This window comes from Thunnus albacares, chromosome 9, assembly GCF_914725855.1.
Source record: "Thunnus albacares chromosome 9, fThuAlb1.1, whole genome shotgun sequence".
NCBI lineage: Eukaryota > Metazoa > Chordata > Actinopteri > Scombriformes > Scombridae > Thunnus > Thunnus albacares.
Window position 1 is genome coordinate 10,068,340 of NC_058114.1, and position 18,742 is coordinate 10,087,081.

General features: G+C 39.5%; 1 protein-coding gene across 1 annotated transcript; it reads left to right on the forward strand.

Moving 5' to 3' along the window:
• Positions 1-7,636: 7,636 nt before the first annotated feature.
• On the forward strand, positions 7,637-15,581 carry pgm1 (phosphoglucomutase 1). Its single transcript, XM_044362483.1, has 11 exons — positions 7,637-7,977; positions 9,978-10,140; positions 10,356-10,496; positions 10,796-10,921; positions 11,156-11,346; positions 11,998-12,152; positions 12,266-12,381; positions 12,497-12,632; positions 12,973-13,156; positions 13,455-13,589; positions 15,162-15,581. The coding sequence occupies exons 1-11, from the start codon at positions 7,732-7,734 to the stop codon at positions 15,249-15,251; spliced, it is 1,683 nt and encodes a 560-aa protein (XP_044218418.1). The 5' UTR covers positions 7,637-7,731; the 3' UTR covers positions 15,252-15,581.
• Positions 15,582-18,742: the final 3,161 nt, after the last annotated feature.

Here is an 18,742-nt window from a genome sequence, read left to right on the forward strand (position 1 = left end):
GTCACCACACTCCATACTAATAATGCAGTGTGCGGTTGCCTTTGGATATGGGGATATTCAGTTGGCAATGAAATGCATTCCTCAGCATTGCGCTCAGGTCTAAACTTTATTTGCCCTTGGCCTTTCCAGCTGAGAACAGTCTTGACCTCCTATTTATAGCTCTCAAGCCATTATTTGCCCTTTGACTTTCTCTGGTGAAACAGTAGAGCCGACTAACTAAATGTCACATGGCATATGAGATGTATTTAATGTCCCGAGCCCCTGTCTGCTCTTCCTTGTCCAACACAGAGAGTTAGTAACACCCCAGTGCTCGGGGCTGTTGGGCTTCAATGTTCAGTGGGTTTTTTGAATATTGTGAGACTGTCAGTACTGTATTATAATTTAAAATTCATTATGAAATGTTTTTAAAGAACTTTATTAACTTTAATGTAATTTTGTTTTGGAAATTTTAATTCACTTAATGGATTGAAAGTCTTTCTTCAGGTTTGAACATTAAAGTAATTGTTGAATGGTAGAAATGGAAATGGAGAATCAATCACTTATCAATCAATCATTCATGCTATGAACTAATGTAACTGAGGGGGAGTTAACTCTATTGTTGGCATATACTCTGCATTTCTCCTGCTTTTAAGGATATTGAGAGATACAATTATATACATATTCATTATATACAAATACATGAGGAAATCCCTCCCTTACTCCCGCACACACACACATAAACACACACCTGACTGTTGTGATGGCAGGGCTAACGTTCAAATTTGTTCTGCTTAAGATGATCAAACACACTGATGCAACAGGCAAACAAGTAGTGGCCTGAAGTGGGCTGTTTCACAACATTCTCCCTGCGAAATTCACCCTTTCACTGAAATAGAATCATGTATTCCAGTATTTTTTAGTATTTTTAAGGATAACGTAGTCAAATTTAAATCACATGGGATAATTAGAAAATTAGTGATCCTATTCACTTTTTGTTCATATTTTCCGACCTGTTGTAAAGGTTTGGACCACAAACTTTGCAGTCATTGACCTCTCTGTGCATGGGACATGACCTCAACGGTACAAAGGTCTGCTCAAGCATGGACAAATGTAAAGCTCCATTGATCCTTTTCATCATTAGAGGATGCTGTTTTTTCACCCACATGTCGATATGTAGGTTAGACTGCAATGTCAGTCACCCCTGATGATTGTAAGAGCAGTACCATGCTCAAAGCAGCTTCAGCAGGGTGGTTGTATGCTGCCACAAAGTGTGAACATGGGGGATTGTTATGTTGCACCATGACAACCATTGAGGACACTCAAATCATGTCCTCTTTATTTAGAGTTTAGCATGAAGAGTTTATGATATACAATTAAAATCTCAGCATTTCTCCATTCATCGCAATTTGCAGAAAGTCTTGAAACACCATTTAAACATACATGTTGGTAAACAAAATTTACTGAAAGTATAATTGAGAGAGACATTTTGGGGGGTTGTCTGGTCAAAATTATCTAAGGGTAGGGGTGAGACAATGAAAGATGGTCCTGGAAGTCTAGTTTGAGTAACAGATCCATGAGTTTGAAGAGTTTCAGATCCCAAAACACTGCAGAGCAGTTTGGGATACTCTGAAACATAATTTTATGGCACTGAAAAGATGTCACTGTAGCAATTATTGTATCTTCAGCATGGTGATTGAAATGAAGAGGTAAACCGTAGAAATAAAGTGTTCACTTTAAAAAGTAATCTAGATCAGGAACATGTAGTTGCAAATCTGCAATTTTTGCCAAAACTCTCTGCATTGGCATTCCCACTGAATCTATGGAGTGGCCTTAGATGCAATATTCATTCATATGAGTAAGTGGGGCTGCAGTGTTTTTTATGCAGGGCTGAAGTCAGAAGATGGGCTTATACTCTCTCTCCCCTCATTTTATGTCACTTCTCTACTTTTGATATACTGATATTGATTATACAGTATATATGCTATAAAATAAAGGCAAGAAATGACAGAAATAGAAAAATACTTTTGAAAAATTACCTGAGGGTGGTGGTGGGTTCCTGGTGGAACATGACAGTATTTCTATACATACATATAGAGATTATGTACCTATATTGTGTGTACTTTGTATTTTTCTATATGCAGCTGCAACACTTCAGTCCAAGACAATAAAAGTTTATCTTGTTTATTTTTTAATTCATTAAGAGTAAAGTTGATTTATAACACTTAAGGACTGTATCTGAGGGGAAAAAAACGATATCAACACACTATTTGTGTTCGACTGCTAACCATTTGTGTTTGTGAAGAACAAATCTGTTAAACTTTAATTTCAGATAAACTGAATTTCAGCACCATTCACTGCTCAAATAGCAGGGCACAACTATAGTTTTAATGCCTCTCCTCATGTGGGGGCAGTGTTAGATTTAATAAGGTTATATTACAACAATTAGGATTTATAGGAGCCTTATGTTTATTACAGTAGATTTGCAAAAAAAAAAGTATGTAAAAGTTTTGATGTAAACTATGAAAGTCAAAACTACAACAATCTACAACTCTGCCTGTGCTTGATTATGGTGATATTGTAAATATGCATGCTTCTCCCTCCACCTTAAAGCCTCTATACTGTGTATTACAGTGCACTGCGCTTCACCACAGGTGATAAATTCCTCTCACCATTGCATCTTATCTGAAAAGGTGGGATGGTTATCAACAAACAGAAGGGAGCAGCATTGTATGTTGTTTATTTATAAGGCGCTACTGAAAAAACTGCCTAGTTACCTCTGCTCACTGGCTACATTTAAATTCAGTACTTACAATGTCAGGTCACAGGACATTTTAACATTAGCTGCACCTCTTGTTCACACTGAACTTGGAAAGAGTGGGTTCAAATACTCTGCTGCATACAAATGGAAGAGCTGCAAAAAATTATGAAGTTACACTCTCTAATTTCACTTGAATATTTTAAAAGGCTGCACTTATTTATTTACAATCCCACTTGTAATGGCTTTTTTTAATGTGAAAATAATGTCTAATTTGTGTCTCAATTTTCTGTGCATCTGTCTGTCTTAAACTGTATATGTTTATTCTTGTACACAGGAAAAAAAGATCTGATCTCAGTGAGACTTCCTGTTTAAATAAAGGATTAAATAGATAAAAACTTTCATCAGAGGGCCAAATATTTTTTTTCTGCAGGGCCAGACTTGTCCCACAAGCCACTATTTGCTTACCACTGTCTTATCTATATATCTGCTATCTATAAATATTGCAAAATTGTGATTTATGTATTTGTTATATAATACCCCAAAATTAATGAAAGGTTAAGGTGAGGAAAATGCACATGATTGCTGCTGGCTGAATAGACTGCCAGCTGCAGCAGCTGCTGCTAGCTGTTGCCATCAGCTGCTGCTGCTACAAGCTCCTGCTCTAGCGAGGTGAGTTAATAGATCTGAGTTACCTCTGCTATATAATCTGATTAATTATCATTGATTTTCATGGAGCACAGGCCAATGGCAGCATTGACCTGGGGACATGAAAATCGCACGATTTTCATGGAACACATTTTTATAACCTGGCATCCTTCCACAGGGCCCAGTAGAGCATGCTGGTGTGATTCTGCTCACAGGCTCTACTGGGAGAGAGAAGAAAGGACATGGGGGTGTTAGAGGTTATGGGTCGTACTTGCATAAGCATTGGCAGGATTGCCCATTGGCATTTTTATTTAGTTTGACTACTTTAATTTTGGGCTTCAATTTCAGCCTGCTTATTTTTTGAATTGAGGAATATGAAGTTTCAGTATTTTGTAACTATTGAAAATACAGATACTACAATATATTGTCCAAAGTGATACCCACAACACAGGAAGACTGCAGTATTTATGTAAAAAAATATCCATCCAGAGATGCAACACTGAAGGATTAAGTTAGGAATATTGCTATGAATTGCTGATGTGTTTCATATAAGCCACTATAGTACTGAATCTACTAGTATTTCAATTCAAACAATTTTTATTTATATAGCACCAAATCACAACAAAAGTCATCTCATGGCACTTTTCACATAGAGCAGGTCTAGACCGTACTCTTTAATTTACAGAGACCCAACAATTACCCCATGAGCAAGCACTTGGCGAAAGCGACAAGCAGAACTCGGCTCTTGGTGGGCGGCCATCTGCTTTGACCAGTTGGGTTGAGAGAGAGAAAGAAAGAGGGAAAGGGGGGGGGGGGGGGGGACAGAATAACAACAATCATAACAACAACGACACAGCAGCAGCCAGGGAAGGATGCCAACAGGACTGTGAAGGACCGCGAGGGCTCGGTCCAGAACCCAGGGTTTCCTGTGAGATTTAGGGATGAAAAAACAGTTTCATCAGTTACAAAGTGGTATACACTACTACACAGATAGCAATGGGACATTATCTAAATAAAATTAAGTTGAGACGCTAGCATATAAAACAAAGTAAAATCTCATCATGTAATTTGGAGCATCAGAATCACAAGCCCACACTCAGAAATGTTGACTTGCCATTGATATGATTGACTATTTTAGCAGAAGTACACATGTAGCTAGTTAGCAAGCCTCTGATTTCAAAACTTAATTAAAGTCCAATGTTTTTTGAATCTCAAAGAATAGATCTCAGGCTTAAAGCTAGGGTATGTAATTTATTTTAGAGGCATTTTTTTATTATATTTGTTGAAATTCTCTTTACATCCTGACAGCAATCAATAAATCAAATGCTGACAATAAAAAGAAAAAAAAAATCCGGTATCTGTAGCTGTTGCAGGCATGTAATAAATCCGTCCAATCATATCATTCGGCCCGCATGAAATGATTGGAGGGACTACTGGTCTATCAAACTGTGTGCACTCTTCCCGTGTACTCACAGTGCATGGCCGGGGTCTTCAAAACAGGAAGTTTGAAGGCCAGGTGAGCAGCAGGATACCGAGGGATAGGAAGTGACAGGACTGTATGAATTGCAAAAGGAGAGAGAAAAAAGCAGACAGGAATATCAACAGAAAGCAGTATGAAAGGTAACCTGCGATCATCGGAATATTGCCTGTTGTGAGGGAGAAACTGAACAGCGCATAATCTTCACAACAACACCAGAGTGAGAGACTTGATGGGACAGTCCTTACTTTTGTGGTGGACTTCACACAGGTGAGAGGCGGTCCTATTTACCTTTTACTGAAGGGAGAGCTGCAGTAGGAAGGCTGTATTTTCAAATTCTAGTGTAAGCCCAGCTTTAAAGAAAAAATATACACTAGTAAAGTAGCTTATTTTGTTTAATGTTGTGATCAGATGGCATGGTACCAAATCATTATCATCACAGAAGTAAGGACATAGCACAATTCAAATTGATTGGAAATCTAATTTATTTTGCCTATTCTACCAAGCAAAGCAAAAAGGAACTCACCTATTGATTTGCTGGGTGAAGATTGGTGAAAAATCCACTTTCCAGGCAGACATGTGCCAACTCTCTGCTGCGCTGGCAGCTGCTGCTGCCGCTTGCCACAATCAAACTAATTATCAGCCTTGACCTACAGTATTTACATACACACATGCTGACACTCATAGAGTTTAGACATGGGAATGAAAAAATTGTTTTTAGTACAATCCCATAAGTTAAGAGATATTATAGTGCCATAATGTAATGTGTCGTTTCAGTGATTATGTTGTAGGTTTGGGGGGAAACAGGAGATTGAAATAAAGAGAAGTTAATTTGGGAAAGTGCTTATTTGACTGGGTATTGAGTGTGCTTGTGTAATTAAGAGGAAGCTTTTACTGATATTTATTTAGAAACAGAACATGATTCAAAAACTTCCACGTCCACCAACTAGCCTACTCAATATTTAAATGTAGCAAACTCTCTGCACTCTCCAGAAACCAACCAGCTACATCATGGATGTATTATATGATGTGTACACCCATGAAAGGTTCAGGTTTTGCTGTCCTTAGACCAACAAATTGAATCTCAAACCGAAACATCACGTACGTTTGCCGAAACCAAGTCTTTTTTGTCATCGGTCACATGATTTTCTGAAAATGATAGGAAGCATCTGCGGAAACTGTCGGACGCACTTGACACACGCCTCAGAGCCTCGGTATCGAGCATAACATCACTAGCTGCAACTAATGATTATTTGCTTGATCAATCAATTAATTGTTTAGTCTATAAAATGTCAAAAAGTAGGAAAAACACCAATTTTAGTGTCATTTGAAGAAGCCCAAGGTAACTTCTTCAAATGTTCCTGTTTTGTCCGATCATCACTCCCGAACCCCGAGATATTCAACTAACAATGATATAAAATAGAGAAAAGCAGCAAATCTGCATATCTGAGAAGCTGGAAACTGCACATATAGGACTAAAGAGTACCTGACTCAGCAGAAAGCAGCTATTGTAAGTCAGATAAATAGTTACATTTCATATTTAAAAAGTCACTGAAGTCTTTGTTAACTGGAAAAATTAGGAATTAGGACCATAACACAAATTATTTCATATTTTTTATGAAATCTCTTCCCGTAGTATCAAATTGAATGATGCTGCCCTTTCTAGAGCAGTCCAACACATGCATCTTGTAGGCGAATACTCTTTGGTATGGGGGGTATGACGCCATTGACAGGCGACCAAATGAAACAGACCATTACCTTGATTAAAATTACTGATTTCTCTGGGTTTGAAAATTGTTGGAAACATTTGAGATAATGTAAGTACACAACTCAACAAAATATATAACATAGGTCTAGTAGTTTTTATACATTTTAATGCAGAATAATTACATATTATAGCTTTAAATTTGACTTTCACTGCATCAGGAGTAGAGTATTTGTATTGAATTATTCAAGAATATGTGGACTCAATGCTTTTTGTACTGACCTATTACCAGACTGAAATGATATAGGAAGTGCAGTTTGAGGGATAGATCCATGAGTTTTGAGACTAGTCAGATGCCAAAACACTGCACAGAACTCTATAATACTATAAGTCAGTATTTTACAACCCTGGAAAGTCTGTAAAATCTGGAATCATGACAGAAAACATTTTTATATATTAATTTTGCCAACTATGTAATATAGTTGTCACACTCACTGTGGCAACTATGGGTTTTTCTTTTCTTTTCTTTTTTAGAAATTACGTTGGTAGAACTGTTGCACTGTTTTGTGCTTGATATGCGAGAGATTTACAATTATTTGTGTAATAATTATTACTTTTTGATTGTCAATCTAGTAACAAAATTATGTCAACATCAGCATCAGATGCACTCTGGCCCGTCATGGCCTTCCAGTGTGAGGAGTGTCTGAGCTCCTCAAGACCTACAATGTAAATTCTCAGTACAATCACATAAATGTCAATATCAGTCAATATAGTGTTTACATAACATATGGTATATGGGAAACCAATTTGAATATAGCCTAAATTGTGGAAAACATGCTCAACATGTTAGAATTGGAACCAATCAATTAGTCAATAAATAAATAAATCTGTTATCTATAAATGTATTGTTATTTATTCATTAGTTATATACTACCCAAGAATGAATGAACAATTATGGGAAACTACTTGTTAGATATGAAAACTCCAATGTTGAGTGTGAGAAAATCCTCCATGGCTCCTCCTTGCCCTTTAAACCGGGAGGGCGGGTCTATGAGGGGGGGAGTTGGCCGGTGTGTACGTGTGGCTGCTCTGTCACTGCAGTCGCTTTCAGCCGGCCAAGACTGCGGATCACACGGGACGACTATAGGTATTCACTGGGGGTCGAAAATGGTGAAAGCAACGATCGTGAAGACCAAGCCGTACACGGACCAGAAGCCCGGTACAAGCGGCCTGAGGAAGAGGGTGACCGTGTTTCAACAGAACCAGCACTATGCGGAAAACTTCATCCAGAGCATTATCTCCGTCATCGAGCCTGACAAGCGCCAGGCTGCCACTGTGGTAGTGGGAGGAGATGGGAGGTTTTTCATGAAAGACGCGATTCAGTTGATCGTCCAGATTGCTGCCGCCAACGGGGTCAGTAGGATAAAGAATTACTGTCCTCTGTGTGTGTGTATGTTTGCTGACGTTAGCTGAGAAAACACACTCCTCCTGGTTAGCACGTCGGCTAGCAAGTTAACATCAAGCTAGCTGTCAAGTTAGGACAACTTAAGTCTCCAGTACAGCTTTTACAGTACAGTATGATACTTTGTGAGCTAGTAAGACATTGAGCCACTTTTTTGCAAAAGGTAATAACAGGTTATTTGTTCCTGAAGCAAGCAAATAGTTCCTAATAGTAATAATAATATGTCATGTAGCAGTTATGCGGTTGTTAGCCATATTAAAGGTTTTGCAAAGTTTCCTCTGGTATGAGAGGATGGCATTCCTGCTTGTGCTTGTCAATCTATGTATTTATATATTTTGTCTGTATTTCATTAAGATTATGCCTATGTAAAACTACCTGAAGGTTATCATAACGTCCAGTATAGACAGTGGACCCTTCACTTTGTGTTAAAATGACAGGTGTCATCAGCCCCCCGTTTAATTTCCCTGCAGTGTCTCCGGTGCCAGCCTGACCGCGGTGATCTTTTGGATAAAGTGCATATGGAGCACTCGCATGTCAATCTCTTACCTTTGACATTTACACACTGACACTAAGTAGCAGCTTCTTAGCTTAAGCGCAAGACTTTCAAACCTTTTTGTGCATTTCAAAACATTTCGCTCAGGGTTTTGCATTGCATTTTTGCAGCTTTACAAATGAGCAAAAAAAAAAAACAGCTTTGAGTGTTGTAAAAGGAAGCATTTAACCCAGTGTTGTTTCATAAAGACCTGTGGTGGTGAGATACCACTGCCTGCCTGCACTATGATGATACTGAAACGGTATTAGGCGAGCAGGGGGCGTGATATGCAACGTGCAGCCAGTCACGTTGCTCTGCATATGTCCGAATGGTACATACAGTACGTTTGCGTTTATCAATGTTTTCAGGCATTAAACCACCCTATGCTCTCATGCCAGCTATAATAGTATGTAAATTTGCAAGCATAAATCAGTCTCAAAACATCTGGACCAGGAATTATGGTCGCTGTCTTCCCTGTGACCTTCTCTCGCATGAATGCCAGTCTGTCGCTGTTGTAGCTGCAGAAAAGCAACCCGCTGTGATTGCAGGTTACATCAGCGATTACAGTTGGTTGGAGTTGCACAAAGATGACTTATCCGGGCTAGTTTTTTGCAAATTTTCATTGCCCCACTGCCTCAGTCAGGAAATAAGGCAGGAAATCATTGCGAAAGGTGCAAAGACAAAAAAGGCGCTCAGCTCTTGGTATGTTTACACAAAGCAAACCATTGGATGTTTAAATAGACAAGAGTTCCTGGACTGGAGACCATGACATGATTTTAAAAATAGAGTCATCTACAAGATACACATAGGCTACTGTTATGTAACCTCTCTGCGAGTTTACTATGTGCCTCAACCTTTAGTTTTTTTAATTTGTTTAATACATCAGAGGAGCACTGTGTAGATTATATGAAGCTTTAGCAGTATCTTTAAAATGACATTATGAAAATATTTTTTTAAAATTTATTGACATTATAGCAAATAATGACACAATTATTGAAAGTATACAGTACATGAAATTGTGTTAATATCTCAATCATAGTTTGCTCTCTGATTTACAGACTGTGATAATTACTGCAACTGAGACAGAATATAATATGATGTACTATACTTAGCATCATCAAGATGCAGCTGTACCCATTGACAATGAATGGGACAGGCTTACTAGACATGTTCAATTCAGTATTAATTATGTTTCTAGCTTTGGGGAAAAGAAGTGTCAGCTCACTAATGGAAATCAAACAGTGTAGAGCCTTAATCAAATATGGTAATCTTTAAATAATGTCACCAAACATTTAGCTTGCGGCTATTAGCTATTCCTGTCCTTCAAATTATTAACAACACTGTTCTCACTTTGCCTTTGTGTCTATGTATGTGTGTATTAATCCGTGCATCCCTGTGCACATGTGCTACTTCCTGCAGATTGGACATCTGGTGATCGGTCAGAATGGCATCATGTCCACCCCAGCAGTCTCCTGTGTGATCCGCAAGATAAAGGCAGTGGGGGGGATCATCCTTACAGCCAGCCACAACCCAGGTGGCCCCAATGGAGATTTTGGTATCAAGTACAACATCTCCAGTGGAGGTGAGTGAAAACTCTGCTTTCCATTAAGATCCATTTATTCCAACCCATTAGCCTGTTACATGCTTGCTGCTCTGCAAGCAACACTAATGTGCCTGACTTTATTTGAAGAACACTGTCCTGTTTGTGGCACACCATTATCTGCAATTTGCCCAGCATATTGTGTCTGATGTCTTCTATTCCTAACCATCCTATTTACCTTTACTTTATCCTCCTAGGTCCTGCTCCAGAGGGCATCACAAACAAAATTTATGAGATCAGCAAAGGCCTGCATGAGTATCACATCTGCCCAGATCTGAAAGTCGATCTGTCCAAGATCGGCAAGCAGAGCTTTGAAGTGGACTCTAAGCCGTTCACAGGTACAGTGGCACGGAGAGGAGTCTTACCTTCAACTGAGAAATGAATATTTGCAATTCATTGTTGTCAGAGTTGAAAATGAATACTTGTATCTTGCATTGTGATAACAAATGAAGCTTTTTCTTGATAACAAACAGCCTCTTAGCTGCTCTTAAACATGATCTGCACATTTTAAACGATGAATGAAAGCGCTAGGTGACTAATAAAATCCAATTGTAAAAGTTAGTTTGCAACCCAAAGTACTTATCTTGACATCTGCTGCTATTTTAATTGTGCTCTGTTTCCTTTTTATTTGTCTCAGTGGAGATTGTGGACTCTGTTGAGGCCTACGCTGAGATGCTGAGGGGCATCTTTGACTTTGCTGCACTGAAGGAGCTTCTCTCTGGAGCCCATCACATTAATGTCCGCCTGGATGCTATGCACGGAGGTAGGCAACAGCACAGCACAGGCTGAGACTTGTGATCGGTAAAATAGCCTGCAAAACTGGTTTAGGATCCAACGTTTCAGCAGTGGAAACTTACTCATAGCAAGTTCAGTGTAAAATATCATATTTTTAGAGCATCACAATGTAAAAGAGCAATATTGTGGGAGCGTATGCTGCTTATATAAATCTGTAGTAAGGTGTGATGGCCCCTCCTAACGACACAGTCTCTCCCTCCAGTGGTTGGTCCTTATGTGAAGAAGATTGTCTGTGAAGAGCTGGGTTCTCCAGCCAACTCAGCAGTCAACTGTGTCCCCCAGGAAGACTTTGGAGGCCACCATCCCGACCCCAACCTGACCTATGCTGCAGACCTGGTCAAAACCATGAAAGGAGGAGAATATGACTTTGGAGCTGCCTTTGATGGTGATGGTGTAAGTTAACTTTTTCTTCTGGGAAGATTATTTTACAGCTGATTAATCAAACGCCACTGGGGAGAGGCGAGAGCAAAGATGGTGACTTGGTTAGGAGTTTGAACTGGACTTGAATCTATGATGTCAGCTCCCATAAATTTAATTGACTCTGGTCCATTAAGTTTATAATTTTAAGTTTCTCTATTTAATTGACCAGAGTCAATAACCAAAATAATGGGCTTGGCTCTCCTGGTGAGACTGAAATGAACTCATTTTGGCACAGCCTTTAATGAGGACAGTGAATGTTTTGAGTTAGCTGTACTGATCTAGCTTTTCCACCCTGACATGTTTATGTTTAATGAAAGAACAGCCCAAAATTTACAACTCATAGTGTGACCCAAGACATATTTGTACAAAACAGTTTTTGTTTTGGATTTTGAAATACTCTTTTGAGTAAAATGTCATATGCAGAACAGGGTCTGTAGGGATTCAGTATCTTTTTCAGTCAATTCCCCAGAAGGACCGGCACTAAACTGTCCTGCTGCCATTTAACTTACTGTACAGTCTTTCATCACAGCTCAGGAACCTAATTCTTACATGTCACAAATCCTGTTTACTATTTGTGGTTGTTGATCCTTGTCTGTCTGTGCCCCTTGTTGTGCTCCTCTTCAGGACCGTAACATGGTGCTGGGTAAGCACGGATTCTTCGTGAACCCCTCAGACTCAGTGGCTGTCATCGCTGCCAACATTACCAGCATCCCATACTTCCAAAAGACTGGTGTCAAGGGACTGGCCCGCAGTATGCCCACAAGTGGAGCCCTGGACAAGTAAAAACTACACAACAGCTAATCCATTGTTTTTCCTTTCTGGAAAAACTAAACTGAGAAAGCCATGAACTCCATTTTTTTCTAATGCAGTTGTTTGTTCCAATCTGTTCTAGTGTGGCTAAAGCCCTGAAGATGCATCTGTACGAGACTCCAACTGGCTGGAAGTTCTTTGGGAATCTGATGGATGCTGGCAAACTCTCCCTGTGTGGAGAGGAGAGCTTCGGCACTGGTGAGTGAAAGATGTTATATTTAGTAATACAGAGTTCCAGTAAGAGAAAGCAGTGCTCGTTACTCACTCATTCGTCCCCTCTCTTCTTTCTCCTTTTTCTCTGCTAACCAACCAGGTTCTGATCACATCCGTGAGAAGGACGGTCTGTGGGCGGTGCTTGCATGGTTGTCAATCTTAGCCCACAGGAAACAGAGCGTGGAAGATATCATGAAGGATCACTGGCAGAAGTTTGGCAGGAACTTCTTCACCAGGTCAGCAATGATCCATGTAGAACTGTTTATGAAATGTGAGCCCCAAAAGAGGAGTATTTCAGTTTGCCAGATTGCCAATTGTTCGTCCCATGACATGGTTTTGTTTAAACAGTTGTAAGAACACTTCCTGCAATGATGCAGGGATGTTGGTCGATCAAATGGTACTACCCTAGCACCTTCTAGTGGCATCTACAAGAACTGCAGTACACAAGTGTCTTCATATAGCAGTCTTACAAATCCCTTTCTAGAAGTGTTTTTATGTAATTATTGTACCAAATCAACATGTTCATTTTGCAAAAAAAAAAAGATTTGTATCAAGGTATATGAACCTTTCATTCAGGTATGACTATGAGGAGGTTGAATCAGATGCTGCCAACAAGATGATCAAGCATCTGGAGACAGTAATGTTCGACAAAGCCTTTATTGGAAAGAAGTTGTCATCGGGTGATAAGACTTATGAGGTGGCTATCGCTGACAACTTTGCCTACACGGACCCTGTGGACGGAAGTGTGTCCAAAAACCAGGTAAGCAATCTGCTCATTAAAATCTTATACCATGCTCCCTCAGTTTTCCATCTATCATCAGATGTAGTTCAGACCATAATATTTTGAAATTATACCACCTTGTTTAAAATGGTATATTATTAGTATTTGTTGAATTACAATTTTTACTGAATACATAATGAAGTTAAAGCCTTTATCACATTATGACCAATAAATAAACATTAACATGCATCAGCATGAGTTATTGCTCCACATGTTTCCCTGTTACTGTACATTTTCATTCATCCTCTTTTCTCATTCCTCTTTCTGTTTCTCTCAGGGCCTGAGGATCATCTTCTCTGATGGTTCTAGGATTATTTTCCGTCTCAGCGGTACAGGCAGTGCAGGAGCAACCATCAGGCTCTACATAGACAGCTACGAGAAGGACTCCCATAAGATTAACCAGGACCCACAGGTCAGGACGATCTCAGACAGCTAGATCCAGTGAGACAAATATTAGACAATGAAGTCATCAGATGGGAAATTAAAACATCCATGGGACCAGCAACAAGAGAAAGATTTTTTCTCTTCTCATGAATAGCTTTGTATTTGAAAAATTACAGAAAAGAAAATAAAGAGTAAGGATGTTAATTTAGTTTGTCACCCCGTCATCCACCTAGGTGGCAGCAGTCAAAAGGTTAGCTCACACAGGCTCCAAAAACCCTTCAGGCTGGCTGGAACGATCTGTAATCTGCAAGCACAGCCAGCTTGCGTTGGGTGGAGCTCTCCAAAAACGAGTTCCAGAGCTTGTATTCAACATGGGACATGATGGAGGTGTTTGGCCAAATCTTGAGTTATGGCAGCTTATCAGGGCCAGTGTGAAGAGAGGGAACCATAGCACATGGGAAAAATAAAGAGTGCGAGTTCCAGCTCGACACTTCATAAAGTCGTTTTGACTGGTGTGGACAGGGAGGTGATGTAGTACAAGAAAGCAAGACAAGACTGAAAAAAGGGAATAAAAGGCTTCACGGCCTTTTTCCTCTTCGATGCTCACACGTCATGAATGAGAAGATAAGCAGAAACATATTGCTTCAGACACTTAATCTGATAGATAAATGGCTAGTGGGTTAATGGTTCAGTTGGCTGACTTTGTGTAGGTTTGATTTACACATCCGAAAGGTTACCTTGATGTATAAGAAGGTTTTGAATGAAAGAGGAAACAATTCATAACGCACTTTCTGCCAAAATTGGTTGTGTATTCAGTATGTTGTGCTCATTACTGATCCGTCACACTGTTTTATGTTTAAATTATGGTCATAGTCCTGTAGTGTATTCTGTCTTATTCTGTCAGATCTGTGTTTGGGCCAGGGTAGCTGACGTCATTAACATTCAGCATTTCGATGATGCTTTTATCTAGAGTGAGTTTTAAATTACAAGGGTAGTAATGGTGTAAAATTCACCTATAGCCCAGTAAAAATGATTAGCACTGCTGTTAACGATTATTATTTGATAATTGCTTTATGTGTAAAATGTCTAAAAACAGTTAAAAAAAAAACGCCCATCACAATTTCCCCCCGAGCCCAAGATGACATCCTCAGATGTCTTTTTATGTTCAGCCAACACTAAATGTTCAATTTCCAGTGACATAAAGCAGAGAAAAGCTGCAAATCCTCACATTGGAGAAGCTGGAACCAGAGAATTAAAGTTTGAATAAACAAAGCTTATAAGTCATTTCTATTTTGGCTATGATAGTGAGAGAAGCTGAATTGCAAAATGGCCATAATTCAGTCCTCTAGCCTTGTGAAGAGTCTTAAAATCATATTTTTGTTTAGAAATGAACTTCGCAAAAAAAAAGTTAAAATTATGTTCACTCAGTCTTAGACATTTTTGCTTTAAAGAAAACATTTTAACAATTATTACTCTAGATTCAATAGTCTTCTCTATCACCTGCAGACATGAGAATATGTTTGTACTGGAGGATGTGTGAGAACGGCATGATCTGAACAGGAAATCATATGTTTTGTGTGTGTGTTATCTCTTTGTGCAGGTTATGCTGGCTCCCCTGGTGGACATCGCCCTTAAGGTCTCTCAGCTCCAAGAGAACACTGGACGCACCGGCCCCACTGTGATCACATGATTCCTCTGCCACACTGCCTCCACTCACCCTCAGCAACAGGATACCTCTGCTGTCTCGGGGGTGAAGCTGCCCTTGAATGCTGTCTTTGCTTCAGTTCTCAGCCCCCCTAAAAAAAAAACAGAGCTGGACGAAACACTGAAACTGAAAATACAGGTCGACTACTAAGAAAATACACAAGAAGCACTTGATTTATCTTTCACTGACTATTATCCACTGCCATTGTCTAAATGACTGTAAATATGTTTTCTTGAAGCATGGAAGAATATCTTAAAGGGTCAAATGATTTATCTCGGCACTTTTAAAGTGACCCGCCTCACATGCAGACATTGTCACATTTGTGAAAAAGATTAGGCATTTGAAACAAGTGAACTGTCTTGATATTTTTAAGATTAAATTGAGTGTGCAATGTGTAATTTCTTGAGCCATATTCAACTGTGTTATCGTCCAGATCTGTTCTGAATCTCTACCTTTTAAATTAAAAAAATAACTGAACTGACTATAAATCAGCAACTAAGGGTAACTTCACCCCTCTCCCTCCACTTGTCCCGTGCTGACATGGTGCCTTCCCCTACCCTCTGTTCTCCAAAACCACCAAAATAGCCTCTGAACCTGAACCATGAAACCACAGTTAAAGTCTTGAGATCTAATACATCCACCATTAATAAAAGAAGCTTAAAAAAGAAAAACTGTGGTCATGTTTTGCAATCTAATATCATCTGTTTTTTCTCAATTTTTGGTTGTACAACATTTAATGCAGATGTCTATTATAAACACAAAAACACACAACATTCACAGGTATGTATAGATACAGTATCTTTTCTTCAAGAAACTAGCGTGGCTGACTGAGTGTTTAGGCCAACAAAAATTGCCTTAGCAGACCTGGCTTTAGAAACCTGAGCATTCACAAGAGACACTAAAACAAATGTGTGTGTGGTGGTATTAATGATAGCTTCTTTTCTGCTGGGAAATTATTCTAGATAAACGAAAAGATCCTGTCCTGTAGTGAGCGAGCCAAGTCGTAGGACAAGCTTCCAGGAGAATAAAGTTTTTCGAAAGGGTCAGCATCTGTCCAAAGACATTCCTGAGGCAAGCAGAGAAACATAAACTGATAAATTGTCTCTCTCCTCCACAAAAGGCTTGTTGTGTAATGAGATAGTCAGTGTAATCCTGATTAACAATTAGTTATAAAGTGTCAGGAGGTCAGGGGATCCCTCAGGCCATATCTAAAGATAAACAGGCAAGAGCTGAAACAGATTTGAGTTTTGGAAATGCTTTGAAGTGTGATTTTTCACAAGGGGAATGAGTGAATGATGTTTGAAGCAGCTTGGACTATTTGAGACTCTACAGGTACTGGATTGGTGTCAACTTTTTCCTCACACTACTTCCATATCTGGACGTAAATTGGCTACAATTTAGTTAATAGGAGTGAGGGTGGAAATGCTCTGTGTTTCTCTCTGAACACGAAAGGGAAAATTGGCCTCAATCACAAATCGCACATTTTCCGCCAATTTCTGTCATGCATGTCAATGTCATACACACTGACCAACACAATCAACTCTACCTGTTTGCACTAAACCCCCCACCCCCCACTCCCCCTTCCAAAAAAAAAACCACATGGTAAATAGTTCAAGTTCCTGAGCTGGAACTAATTGGTCAATCAAGTTGTATTTTCTCACAGATATCTAAAGAGTTTGATGTATGACGACATTATGATATAGCTGACTATTACTGCTATTTTACATTTCCTGTGATTTTACTGACACAAGCTTTGAGGCGCACATTTCAAATGGCGTTGTCGATGATTAAGAGCCAGATCAGAATAAATGTTTCCAATCCTTTATCTGTGTTTGCATTACAATTGAGGATATGGCTTTTAAGCCCTATTGCCAGCCTTCAAAGGTACAGACTGTGGCATTCGGGATGTTATAACTGCCCTAAACAGTTCCACTTTATTCCCTAAGGCGTCACAACAACGGGGTGGAAACTTTTTCATGCTGCATTGTTCAGACCCTGTCAGGCTGACATAGTGCAATGCATAATGTGTTCCTCTTGTTCAGCTGGTAATGGCTTACAGGCTGTATTTGGATTGGCTGTCATTACATCAGGTAATCACAATAAGGCTTACATTAAGCTGGCCTGGTCCATAGCTATTAGATGTCCAAATGGCTTTCTCTGGAGCTGGCATGGAGCCTTGTGTTTTGAGAGCGGCCTATTTCAATGCTCTCCTGCAAGAAGAGGGCAACGTGGTGGACAAAGACATCATTCTCAAAGTCCTCAAATAAGGCCTAAGGAAAGCATATGCTGTGGCTCTGCACTGTGTGGTCAGGGTCAGGTTTTTACTCTTCTGGTTCTTGTGTGAGCCTCTTCTCTTTTGTTTATGCACATATTCTCTGTCAAGTGATGCAGTATTAAGAGGTTTTAAAAGTGAAGCTTCGATAACACTTGGCTATTAAATAATTTTAATCCAGTCCGTCTCTTCCAAAACTAATAATTCCATTTATGTCCTCATCACTTGGAAACTTGACCAGCGTATTTTACAATGTTTTCTCTTCATGATGGTGCCAGTGAAGATAGTGAACTATGTTTGCAGGCATACAACATTGCTCTCTAGGAAGTTATAATAGTTGTCATGGCCGGACTAATCTTTTTTGTGGGCTCCAGGGCTAAAATAAGCCCTTGTTCCTCTCTTTTTCTGTGCATTGCACCCTGTGCTGAAATATTACATGACTCCAAATATGTTGTTCATCTGATTAAACACACATTTATTTATGTATATGAACCATGTAAGAACCGTATCAGTTGAAATGTTAAAGGTCTTAAATCTACATTTTGACACAGGACCCATCTGAAGGCCCTTATCATGTTGATGTTTAGTGGTGCATATCTGAAACAAAGTTTCAATTCACCATGTTACTCTAAATCAATTGATAGTGAACTTAAGGGGGGGGCCACTGGCGGTCTGGGGCCCCTGGGGTGGTGCCCGCTTTTGCCCATGTGATAAACCAACCAAGAAGGTTGTGACACCTGTTCTTTGATGAGATCCAAAGCTAGAATTCCCAAATTATCCTCCCAACTACTTATTTTTATCAGTTATTTTTTACCATTGTTACCCAGCTTACCAATATTTATCTTACCTTTTCATTATTACTCATTAAAAGGTTCAAATAATTCATCAACCCTGGAAATAAGGACATTTCTTTACGTTGCTCAGTCCAGCTCAGTCAAAGGTGTTGTCCAAGTTTGACAAGAGTTTTTCTGTTGTCTGTGGTGACGTTCCTGCGCTGGCGCACCAGTAGGAATGCGTTTTATATCAACCAGCAATGATTGGTTTGCCAGAGCTGAATGGCGCCCATAGAGCATGCGCACCAGAGACTTCCACTGGCCGAGCCGGGTAACTTCCAGTTTAGCCCTTGCTAACTTGAGGGATAAAATAATTTAATCGTGCAGCTCTTCTAGACTTTCCAAATGTGATCAGACCGAACGGATCAAAT